Here is a 13136-nt window from a genome sequence, read left to right as displayed (position 1 = left end):
CCTCTCTCGTGGATCTGGGAGAGCGTGGCGCGGCGTGGCGACGACGCCTCGAAGACGCGGGGGAACGTGGCTGTGCTCGAAAGGCGAGAAGAGGGAGGGAAAGAGAGAGAGGGAGAGAGAGAATAGATCGACGGCGTGGTCCCGTCGGAGAGGACACCGAGAGAGGAGGGTGGCGTGGCCCTTTCTCGCTCGCTCCGCTTCGTGGTGGGGTTAGCACGGCGCGCGCGGAGGGTTGGCTCCGGCCGCGTAATCGCATCGCATGCAGTGGCCTGGCGTGAGTCCGCGCGAGCGCGTCGTATCCTGGTTAGTCGGCTACCCGGCGTTGGTCTGCGAATCGTTCTCACTCGGGACAACAACGAGGCGAGGGGACACGACGACGGGTGCTTCGGAATCTCGCCCGTGACTCGTTTCTCGCGTGGCCCATCCGCGTCCTCTTCTTCGTCTCCCTCGGATTCTCATACTCTCCTGCCTCTTTCGTCCCGACTCGCCCTCACGCACGCGAGGACATTATGCGCGCGGTCGACGAGCGCGTTACCCTCGATAGAGACGGCGTCCTTGTCAACGGCGAGGCTGCGAGCGAGTCCCGATCAGCTGGTCGCGCCGGGAGCCTTTGACACACTGGTCAGCAGCCCCCGACCCTTAGCACAACACCGCCAGGATCCGGTCGACCGTAGGAGCGACTCGAGTTTTCCGAAGGTGCAACGGGAGCATCCTTGCCCCCCCCCCCCACCTCCTCCCTCCCATTTCGCCTTCCCGCTTTCGGAGCCTCGCACCTTGCCCCGACCTAAATCCCGTAGATCCCGTCCTCGCGGATCTCACCCTCCCGTGGGCAGAGCTATTGTCCGCTTGTAAGCTCGGCGAAAGCTCGGTGAATATCGCCGATATCGCGAGCGCAAATCCCCGCTGCGTGCTGAAATTTCTCTCCAGCTCCCCCACCATCCTCCTCGTCGTCGTCGTGCCCTTCTCACCGTCTTTGCTCTGTCCGCGAATCGGTTCGTCCGTTCGTTCAATCGCGTCCTTTCCTCCTTCCCTTCTTTTCTTTTCCCACCGGAAGTCTCGGTAATACTTGCAATCGAATCGAAGGGTCCTCCGCGGAAGAGATGGCAACCGCCGTCGATTTAAATCGTAAGTCCATCACTGCGCCCGCGATGAGCGAAGCGCGCTTTCCTCATCACCACGCTAGAGAAAAGTAGCCTCGAATCAATGATAAATATATTCTCATATGTAAGCAAGATTACTATAATATTCTACAGGGACTTTTTAGTCTTGAATTGAGTAGTAATAATTTATTTTATAGCAAGTAATACTTGCATTAATGCGAATTCAATTAAATGGACTAAAAATCTTCTAAAAAGTTTGTAATATTCTTGCTTACGTATGAGATTATCTATCGTTGAATTAGGACTAATTTGTTTTTCCGGACATGGCACGCTTCCGCACACTCGTGTGATACCGATCATCCCATTCAGCAACTCATCGCACACGTATTCGTCGGATCCGCCGTGAATAACGACGGAGCTTAATCCGCGGGAAGATGCGCAACTCTCCGTTGCTTGTCGGAAAACTCGCGTAATCGCGTCATCTCATTCTCCGTTCCGTACTTAACTTTCGTGACGCTTATTGCCGCGCAGAAAAGAAAAAAACGAATCAATAGGATTTCTCCGACAGCACGCGCAATCGCACGGGTAAATCTTTTCGATTCAATTTGCGATATCGTTAAAATTAACAGTTTAATTATTGAAACAACACACAACGTAGCAGTTTGAACGATATCTCCGCCATCGAATCAAGAAAATTTACACCAATTACGCTGCCCTTGGAAATTTCATCGATTCAACGGCACTTTTTGTCTCGTGCGAAGAATAAAATTGGATTTGATCTTTTCTCTTCGTTCAACATTCACCATTGTTTAACTTCTCGCGCAGATTCACATCGTAAAATCGCGCTTCCGTTATATATGAAAATGATGAGAGAGATCAGCGCGGATCATCGGGCGCGTTAATCTCGTCCGTCGGGAATGATCTCGATAGATGACGAGAATGCGAGCGAGCAGGTGTGTCGGATATTCCTTAACCCTCTCGGTGCATGCGCGAGAGGATGAAATCTACATTCCCGGCATTTTCGGAAATCACCGTCGCTGCGACGGAACGCTTTGCGGTGGCACTTAACGGCGGGAACACGCCCTTAATTCGCGCCGCGGTTCCGCTTGATTTTCGCGTCCCGCCGGACTCCTCGGTGATTTTCGATTCGATGAGACGCGCATAAAATCCCATTATACGAGGAAACAGAACGGTAATGCTTTTTCGTTCCTGACGGAATGTGGGGCGCACTTAAGTCGCGACGACGACGACGAAAGTTGCCGAGCGCGCGAGATAATGCAATCGGCGGTTTCGCCCCCGGGAGAAACGCCGAAGTTTCCGTGCGAATTTGAATTCCCGTGCTGAATTCGATACGGCGGGGTGACGACGACGACGGATCTATGCACGACCGGGTCCGAAACTTTGTTAGGATATAATGGATATAGAAGAGAAGAGAGAGAGAGAGAGATGACAGAGGATAGGATAGAATATCGTTTCGAGTGTCAGCGGAGGACTTGACGTTAACCTCAACTCATCACCGACTTCGAAGGTCGCGTTTTTCCGACATTGCTTCTCGCGAAAACCAACGACGGAACGTCCGTTCCGCATCCCAACGAGGTTGTTTTCGTCAAGGAGAGAGAGAAAGAGAGAGAGAGAGAGAGAGAGAGAGAGTTTCACGGTAACGGCGGTCGGTCACCGTTTTATTAAGTTCAAACGGCGGTGCGTCCGCAACCGGATGCGGCGTAGACGGTTCACCACTTGCGCGGTTAACCCTTGATTATCTCTGGCACTACGGTGTACAGTAAATTTCTCTCTCTCTCTCTCTCTCTCTCTCTTCATCCTGCCGGGATTTCAAGCCATTCGCCGCGAAAAGTTTTCCACGATTCGCGTACGTGCGCTCTCGAGCGTCGCATATATTTTTTATGCACGAGCACGTCGCACAGGGGAGTGCATGAACCTCGAACGGGTTATCGTAAGGCCGGCGGGTAATCGAGCGGGCGCAGTGACAGGATTACGAGCGGCTCCGATGGCAGCGCGATTGTTGCCGCACGTACGTTAATTATACCGCCGGGTATGCGACGACTCTATTTGCAAAATCACGCAGCGCACGCAGCGGACTAGACTGAACCGGTGGTGGCGGTGTGCAGTTTCGATCTCGCGATAATTGTCGGCGGAATCGGGGGGACGTGGCGTTCTACGTTAACGCGCGCGCGCCTGGCAATACAATTAATCGCTAATACAAATTGTTGTTACTCGGCGCGGCAAGCGAGACGTAAATCAGCACGGAAAGTCGGACGGGTATCGTATTCGTTACAATAGCGGGCGCTCTCGCGCGGAATTACATCCCCCGTCACCTTTCTCATTGTCGTTGCCGTAATTTATGCGGAGGCATTGCGCTAGCATTGTGATGTATGCGCTTACATTATACGGACGGGTAACGAGCCGAAACGACCCTCTCTCGCTCTTGCAAGGAGCTGCCGCGCTCCTATGTAGATTAACGCAAGAATGGACAAGATCGATTCTTCCCCGAACGAAACTCGGCATTGCGGCGAAAAACTATTCGCCGCACTTTCTCTCTCTCTCTCTCTCTCGCGCGCGCCTCTCGTCATCGCGAACGTTATCTCGCCCCGTGAGATTCCTCTGTGAGATGTACCCGGGAAAGCAGGGGCAGCAGGGAGGCTCCGCCACCCCGAAATCGGGCGATCTCTCGCGAGGGAAGAAAGATCGCCGCTTCCGAAAGAACCGTACGAGGCATCTATCTGGCTCGGTGAATTTTTTCAGCGATTACTTACGATCGTACATATATATCCAAGGACATTCCAGTGGCGGAAGGGGGGAGGAGGAAGGAGCGGCGGTCGGTAATCGCGACTACGTGACGCGAATTCGAATCGAGGGGATGAAGGATAAAACGCCTCGTTGGCGGCACGCGACGATCGATTTCCCCGTGCTCGATGTTAACACGCGAGTATACACGACAGCGACGACGACGAGGCCGAGGAGAAAAGTATCGACCGTCCTGCTTGACCTTAACCTTCCGACTCGCCACGCCAGGGGTTTTTTCTTTGGGCTACATAAAGAATTTCTGACACTGTATCGGCCCGGCAATCTTAATCGCCGGGAAGCCGCGACGCAGAAGCATCACAGCGAGACATTATCCGCGCGCACGAGCCGAATTTGCCGGGGGGAGAGGGAATCTCGAAGGAGCATAGCGCGGAGATGAGGAAAAAAAAACGGAGATGAATTACGCGGATCGCGTTCGCTTCGTCGCTTTATCATCGAGAGCGTCTCTTATCGCTCGACTCGAGAGATAAGGAGATAGACCGGGACACAGTCGTATCAAAAACACGAGGACTTTTATGAATCCGATATCTCGCGAATTCAATCTCAGGTCTACGTCGGCTGAATTTGGACGATCTTCAACGCCTGCGCGGAGAAAAAGAACTTTCCGACATGGCAAATTTTATACTGTCGCGGCAAAATCTGCGTCAGTTGCTGTGTGGACAGCAAGACGATTTGTTAAATGTACCGGTTGCCATTCGTTATATTATTTTGCTGTAAGAACGAGCTGGTAAATGTAGGAAAGCTAATTTTACGTCTGTTCATCTGCAATTAGTTTGCAATGTATATAAGGGGCTTTTTTCCCCCGTAAACAAAGATTATTATTATTATTATCTCGCGCGATCGCCGTCGGAGTGAAAATCCAGCGTTTTCTCCCGTGCCGGCGCGAAATTGGAATTACCACTCGCGCGGCCACGCGAGGCCCTGACGCTCGCGAGCACGAAACGCAAATTATTTTCATGAGCGCGATCACGAAGCCGCGCGGAGAAATTGGCGGCCGGCTGCGGCCGAATTCTCGGCGGAAACACACCTCGACGAAATGGCGCGGAAACGCGAGCGAGGGGCGACGGGGATGCTGGTTTAAGCGGCTGGAAGCCATTTCGCCGAGCTTGATTACACGGTACAGAGAATTGCAAATTAAATCCGATCCGAGAGCCCGTGATTTAACACCACATCCTTCCTACCCACCAAGTATTCTCCAGATGTGAGTCCGTTAATTACCTAAGCGCGCGCGCGCGATTGTTATCCGATGGGTGCGCGTTCGCGCTATCGGCTCGAGATTGAACGGTGAAACTTTCAACCGGTTAAGCCGCGCTAATATCCCCTACGAACATCTGGCAATCCGTGCTAGATGCACACGATAGTTTAACGTCGGGCGCGATCGATACATATGCTAAGCCTTAATAAAGTCTCAAGTCTTATGTCTAACCGTTCCGAGTTGTGCCTGAGTGCGATCATTATAACTGTTAACACATTGCCAACCGGATCTACCCTGTTCTCGATGTTCGTTGGTCAACCGATCGATTTCAACTTTTCATGGATTCTGGAGGAAAAAAAACGATTATCTTTACCTTCAGATTTTATTATGTCGATTATATCGACTGCCAGAAGTCGCAGGAATTTGTAAGAGTTTAAGTTAAGGTATGTTACTGCGTCTTAGGAAATATATTTGCAAATTTTAGGAATTTCATGATATTTTTTGCAACTGTAAGTCGCAACTTTACTCGCGTGGTTGGCGGTGAGTTGATTATCTCTGTCAGTTTAACTTGTCGTATTTATCACACCAGACCAACACAGACGCTCGCTATTTAGATAATTACTATTATGCGGGGAAAAATTTCGGTTTGTGTCACTAAATGAGCATCAGGCAAGAATTCGTTGACGAGAAGGTGACATCTCCATTATTGCTGAAAAACGCGTAACCTACACGATGGCAGCTGCCGGTCGAAGTAAGCAATGACTTGCATCGAGATCGAAGATTTGGAGAAAATCAATCAGCATCGCGGAAAAACGCCAATTGAATCTCTCTCACATACCTTCTTTTTTTAAATATATTTATCGTTTTATATGTCTGGAGACAACGAGGAACGATTAGAAAGACTAATGAGCCCGGTAAATGTCGAGGATTTATTGAAGCTTAGTATTCGACGGATCGCGTCGGCATAAAATCACCTCCCGCACGTGCGCTCAGGTGAACGTTAGAAATAAGTAAAACGCGAGCGCGAACGATTATCCGTTTGGCTCCGTATTTTACGTAACATTTACCAATTGAGAATCGAATTAGCGTGAGCAAGCCAGAAAATAACTAGTACCGGATTACCTGCGAGATGGTACGACGGAGAGAGAATGAGAGGGGGTGGGGGGAGACAGAGCATGGAAATTATGCGGGATTTATACGGCTTTCGGACGCGCGTTTATCCGCTTCCATCCGGCTCGTCTCGATAAATACGGGGTAGTCGCGGATTTTCGGAGCGCGCTGAGCCATAAAGCCATTTTCAACGCCATCGAAAATGGAACGCTGTCGATCGATTCTCGCGTGTCTTCCTCGAAATCGGGCTTACTTATCTCGGTTATCGGCGGCCATCCCGGATATATAAAGCACTCCATTCGACCGGCGAGAAAGCACCGACTCCATAAGAAATCCGCACCGACTACGGGTGGTCGTAGGGTTTCCATTTCCCCGCCTTATTTATCACTTTTGCAGCCGGCCGGGTTGCAAACATTAACGTTATCCGCTTCTCCCCGAGAGAATGGGCTACTCTCTCCTGCGAGAACGTGTAATTTGTCGTCGGTGGTAAAAAGGACGTGTCGCTTGCCGGTAGACCAATGTCCGCCGGCGGATACGTGAGCTCGATTACACGCTAGGGAATAAAACGCGACTAATTGAATGCGGTCGCGTAGGGAAACTCTGCATTGTGCTCCGCATAATTGCATATAACTCGGGAGAAGGTATCGCAACGGGCACCTACGATGGAGTTTCCAATTAGTCGGGACGAGCGCGCCGATCGTCGTTATCCTTCGTTGCACTATCCTGACCGATTTGACGGGATCTCGAGTCCTAGGTGTAAATAAAGAGGCGTGAGAGATGGGAGAAAAAGGAGATGAGTAAAGAAGAAAGGTTGGCTTGCACAATGAAGAATGAATTTAGTTGGATCCACTTCACGTGATTCAGACAGTCAATTAAAACTGACTTTCTCCATAGCGCTTTTCTATTTATATCTGGGTCTCCTGTGCGGGATCCAACGAATTATTATTATCATTAAACGCGTAATGAGCCGCGAAAAGTCGCGTTGAAAGTCGGGCCGCGATTCACCGCGGTTATTCACGGTAAATCGCGGCATTACGCGGAACGTCGGATTTTTCTCTCCTTTCCATTTTTCTCTCCCTTTTTTTTTGGATTTTTCGTTTCACACCACGTCGAGGTAGGGCGGGAGCGCAACGGAGAGGAGAGCCGCAACGATGCAATTTGCGAGCTCTCGCAAGTGCCGCGAGTGTAGCTTGTAATAGCGAGCACGTTTCTCCCCGTTATCGCGGCAGCGATGTTTATAAGCATTGTCAAATACCGATGGGATTTACGCCAGCAGGCGAATGCGGGAGTAAAACCGCGCGTGTTCTTCTCGCTCGCACCGCTCGCGGCAGCCGCGAGATATTAATGAAAGTGATGGAAATATGTGTGCACTCGCGGTCGTTACACAGCCACGAAAAACACGTATATACTGTATACGCGTGTGCGCGCACAGCTCTATGCATTTCCACCGGGAAACGCGCGGAACGCGGATTTTGTACACCGGCTTTCAAAATGATTTAAACGTTGCTTTCTTGACGCGGCTTGGAACGCGGTAACGATGATCGTAAAATGAGAGGACTCATCTTTCGCGAACGAGTTCTCTCACTGGACCATCGTTTGCGTTTACATCGGCATTACATCCGAATTACATGGGAAAAGGGTAACATAACAAGTAAAGTCATTAAATTGCTCGCTGTTTTAATCAGCAATTAGATGACGGGCCTTTCAGGGGATTTTTAATTATTAACTAATGTTACTGGCATTCAAAGGGTCGATTCACACGTGGAAGTTGGAGCTACCGTACTTAAAAAAAAAGAAATGCTCGAACCGTTTGAAACGTTTTGAAACTCAGTGTACGCAGGCGCTTTTAATCTTACGAGGGCCGACGGAAAATTCGTCGCATCGTTAATATTCCACGAACATTCTTGTTTTTTTCCGTCCGAAGGACAAGCGTACCGATGCGCACCCGCGTCGGTGCTTCATAAAAGAGCGTGCAATTCCCGATTTTATAGCCGTCCGTGCAATTTGACCGGGCCGTGTTTCAGCTTGGCGGGCAGCATCGGCGCAACGATGTGTCGGTGCGCGCAGCACGTCGATCGAATTGAATGAATTTATTTAACGGTACCAGCCGGCTAAATTGACTCGTTAATATATTACGAGGTAGAGGTTTTTAAACGCGCGCTTACGAAGAGGGCAGAAAAATACAGCTCGTTGCATGGAGCGGCGCTCCATCGCTCGACGAGGACGACGAAGACGACGACGCGCGTTAAATTCGCTCTCGCGAAAATGAAATCCCATAATTAGCGGCTGCGATCGCGCGTGATGGGCAAAACAAGCGGCGGAAAACGCGCTCCGATCGATCTGCCCTATCTTCTCGCGTACGAGCGAGCCTCTCTCTCTCTCCCCCCTTCATGCATAACCATGAGCATATGTGACACACATACGGCTCCGGTTTTCTCCCCGTCCTTCTCGCCGCCGAGCGTCGAAAGGATCGTTAGCGCGCAAAGTACCGTCGGAAGGATATTCCATTCGTTCGAAAAGGTCAAGAGTCCTTGTCGGGTCGCCGTCTCTCTCTTTGTGCCGGTGCGCGGAAGTCATTATCGCCGACGGTAGCGCACGCCGTCGAGGAGAAAGGCGAACGAAGAGCGAGCGCGGGGGGAGGGAGGAAAGGTGCGCTCGCGGAATATGAGGACGAAAAAATCGCGGAACCAAACGAGGTCGAATCTTCTCTTCATCCCCTACCGCCCGTTCCATGTATCCTTCGCTCGTTTCCTCCTCTCGCGTTGTCCTAATTATCGGTTGCGCCGCTGTCGCTGCGCTTCGCCGCGTTGCCCCGACACGTTCTCTGATTCTCGCGAAAGTTCGAATAATGAAATTAAACTCTTAATCATATGCCTTCGCCTGTTGTTCCCCCGAGCTCTCTCGCGTGTTCCGATCGAAGCCTCTCAACGGAGGATCGTAATCCGCGGATTAACGCCTTCATATCGCCCCGTTGCCCGATAAAGGCAGATTACAGATTAGCCTTCGCTCGTGGAAGCCGGTCGTTTGTCACGGAAAGAAATCGGTCGCCCGAGTGTGTCGTGTAGTTCGCATCGACGGGATAAGGAGAGAGAGAGAGAGAGAGAAAGAGGAGTGGCCGATCAGCAAGCGCGAAATCGCGCGTCGCTCTCTCGTTCCCGTAAAAAGTGCAAAATCGTCGATTTTACAGCCGAGATCGTTGCTCGATTTTACAGCTCGCTGGCTTTACGGGAGAAAAAACATTTATCGTCCCGCTGCTGTATTGTCTGTAGCCCGGAATAATTCGGAATCTCATCGCGTCGTTTCGACGATTCTTTGTGGCCGCTCGTCAATTCGATCCTTTATAAGCGGCAATTTGCGCGTTACGATACAATTAACCGCTTAATACCGCCATTCGACCTCGCACTCGTTACGCATTCGACCGTTTAAGTGTTTCAACGAACTCCAGTTCCTGTCATCGTTCCTCCCTTGCGGATATTTTCGCACGAACCAGCCTGCTTTTTCTCTCTTATTGTGTCGTTTTCTTATATTCGATCTCTTTGTGTTTGTCCATCCTTTGCTCCCCTTGCTCGTTTCCTTTATAACTGTCCACTTTAACTGAAGGGTCTCAGACCACTCCTCGATATTAATCCTGGAATTTGCAGACGAAAGAGAGAGAGAGGGAGAAACTCGAATGTATATTCGTCTGAAGTCATTTGAAAATTCCGAGCACGATTTTTCAGGTCGACGATGGTAATAAGTCGGTTTCTCCGGTGAGTTCGGAGTTTATCGCCGCGCTATCGACGATCATTAAATTACGGCCGTAGGGTCGCGTGTGTCCGTGCACTTCGACGATACTTTCCGGCGATATCCTCACGGCGAGCGCTACGCGAGCTTGCGCTAATTACGTTTCGCCGGGAGTCCCAGTTACACACGGCCGTCGATTTTTCAGATCACGCCCGATTAATCCCCGGCAATCCACGCGACAATTAAATGTCCGCCGTCTATTAATATTACGGCCGAATATCGAGGCAATATTTGATGTATCGCGCGCGATTAAGCCCGCACGCGGAATACGGACGGAGTGTATCGAGGGAATATCGGGAATCGATCGGAGCGCATTATCATTTTTCACATGGAATATGATACGCGCCGCCTACATTATCATAAAAAACATCCATCATCTTGTCTTGGGCTTTTTATTACGATAAAATGTGTATCCTAAGACGTAGCGATGCGTAAACCAAACATCGCCGAGTCGATATCTTGATGGTGTTTTGACGCTCTTGAGGACAGTTTGCGTCCACTTAGATGGCCTGTAAATTGACAAAAATCTACTTTGACGATATTATACGCGAAAAAAGAAAATTAGTGTCAATTCAGGACTCATATTTTCATATATGAGCAAGAATATGTAATCTTATATGAATATAAAAACTGTTCATATGAAGAAATTCTATATAGTTCCACAAAAAAAATATATTCTTGAATTTTGATATTAATTTTGTTTCTATGTACTCTTATTAATTTCTCTTGTAAACCTTTAATTCTACAAATTTAATTTTGACGCTAACTTGAAGCTATAAATGTTCGATATTCTATTATCAAATTGTCACGGGTGTTCAACCTATTTTAACGTTGAAAATACGCGAAAACGGTAATTTAAGACATCATTATGATCAAAGAAGAGACAAATTATATCGTTAAAATGGAACATATATTTTGCTATCTCAGCTCTTACTGTGTTATAAGATTAAAGATTTAACGTAGATCCAAAATTTCGTCTCGGATTCTCCGGCGTGAGAAGAATTTCAATTCGTATCGAAATATTCAGACTCGCGATTCCGCGCAGTCGTATATGTACCGATACACACATGTATCTTCACTGCTGCATCCTATCCTGTATTTTTATCTATTCATACAGTTTCCTCCTTTCTCCTTTTTTTCTCTTTTTTTTTCGCGGAACGCTCTTCCTATCCCCGCGACTCGCGGTTAGGCAATAAATTCTGTACGGGAAACGAGATGTGCGCGGAAAGTGTGAGCACGATAACCCCGCTTTGACCTGGAGTGGACTCTTGACCCCCTTTCGAAAACGCTTAATTCATAGTAATGTATCGTCACTCTCTGATTGAATCGCGTCCTCGTTCCATCGCAATTCTATCCTTAATATTAAATTGCCGTCTTTATTAGCCCGATGGAAATGTGACGTGTGTGCATTCGAATTTACGAAAGCCCAGCCAGTCCCATTATCCTCGAAACGATTCGGCCGAAATGGCACGGGCAGCATTCTGGATTTCCAAATTTCATGTTGCAATTTACCGAGCACACACACATACACCCTCGCACGCACACATGTATACACTAATTACTACAAACCTATCGCTTACGTTAAGCTGCACTGAATACACGTCGTATTATCGCGACTATATACCCACGTCGAAATTTTAACGACACTGACACTCTTAAGGGTAGTTTGCGCCTACTTAGATTGCGCCTACTTGGATAGCCTATAGACTTGTAGAAACCTACTTTGACGATACTGTCACATATTAACCTCTCTCTCTTGAACCTTTAACTTTGACTAGTAAAACGCGAAATTTCGCATCGTGTCTGGCAGATTTTACTATTTGATTCCTTCCGCTTTACTTTCGCGTCGTTTCGCGACGTCGTCCTTTTATACAAATCCTTATTACGGCGAATCGAATGAAAATTTCACTTCTCGCCGTGCCGTATTTCTCGCGTCGTGAAAAATTGAGGGGAAGCCCGCGGAAAAACAGTAGCGAGTGGTTCGCGTTGAAACTTTTACAACGGTGCGCACACGCAGTCGACCTTTCTAAACTAAATGGCGAAACTTTAAGCATTTAAATTCCCCCGTGAAGTTCGGACATCGCTTCCAACCGCTGCCCCCGCAACGATTGTTCTTATTTCATAAATCCGTGCTACACTCCGCGAGATTACGACCATCCCTTAATTAAAAGCCGAGACGACGGCGCACGGCTGAGTTATGGCTACTTTTAAGCAGATTACTATAGTTACGACGTACATTTCTAATCTCCCCGCGCTTATCCATTATCTGTATTAGTCGGCACACAAGTGTGTCGCGTGTCACTCAACACCGCGCCCCACAACTCGCCGGCGTGAGAATAATTAGATTATCCGCTAATGATCGAACTAACTGAAATCCACTAACGATCGGGCCGAATTACTCGAGTTCAAGTAAATCTTCACTCATACAAAACGAATTCTCCGCTCTGAAACGTCCGAGTAAATACTTTCATTCGAAGTTGAAGAGTGAATCTGATATTGTGCTCCATCTTATCAGAGCGATAAATTCAATCTGACTTATTGAAACACCCACTCGTGCGGATCAAGAATCCACACACCGAGTTTGAACGAAGCAACAACCGTTTCGTGAGACTCGCTCGTTTTCAGCGAAATTCCATTTGTGAAAAATTCCGACCAGCTCGCAATCGCGTCGGCTCTCTCTCTCTCTCTCTCTCTCTCTCTCTCTGCATCGGTTTCGTAAAGAATTCGCCTGCGTCGCGGTCGATCCGATGCCGAATCGGTAACTCTGGCACCGGCTCGGTGGCGATCGATTTACAAATCGTTAATTAATATTCATCCGTCCGACTTCATTGGCTTTGTCCGCAATCGCCTACTATACATATCTCTATTTGCTCTTGCCTGTGTCCGCGAATTGCCACGAATAATTGAAATTAATTGCACCTCGCTCCGTCCCATTCTTTCGTTCGCAAACGCCGGCCGGCCATTGTTCAGCGCGAAAGGATGATTAATGTTTTCCATCGTTGAATTAATTCCCGGGCGAAAGCATAAACGCCCTTTGTCTTCCCGCGATGTAGATTAAGCTCCCGATCTCTCCTCTTTTTGTCCCGCAAAAATGCACACTGCACCTGCGCGCACCGTCCCCCCCCCCC

General features: G+C 48.9%; 1 protein-coding gene across 2 annotated transcripts in view; it reads left to right on the top strand.

Moving 5' to 3' along the window:
* The first annotated feature begins 275 nt into the window (after nucleotides 1-275).
* The window catches only part of LOC106742170 (apoptosis-resistant E3 ubiquitin protein ligase 1), a 25255-nt gene continuing 12394 nt past the window's right edge, over nucleotides 276-13136 (top strand). For both annotated transcript variants that reach the window (XM_014614868.1, XM_014614866.1), the window contains exon 1: nucleotides 276-1125. In XM_014614868.1, coding sequence (XP_014470354.1) covers nucleotides 1101-1125 — 25 coding nt within the window. In that variant the 5' untranslated portion in view covers nucleotides 276-1100. The remainder of the gene's footprint in view (nucleotides 1126-13136) is intronic.

This window comes from Dinoponera quadriceps, unplaced genomic scaffold (assembly GCF_001313825.1).
Source record: "Dinoponera quadriceps isolate SergipeBrazil2010 unplaced genomic scaffold, ASM131382v1 scaffold676, whole genome shotgun sequence".
Lineage (NCBI taxonomy): Eukaryota > Metazoa > Arthropoda > Insecta > Hymenoptera > Formicidae > Dinoponera > Dinoponera quadriceps.
This window is presented reverse-complemented; position numbering and strand designations above follow the sequence as displayed.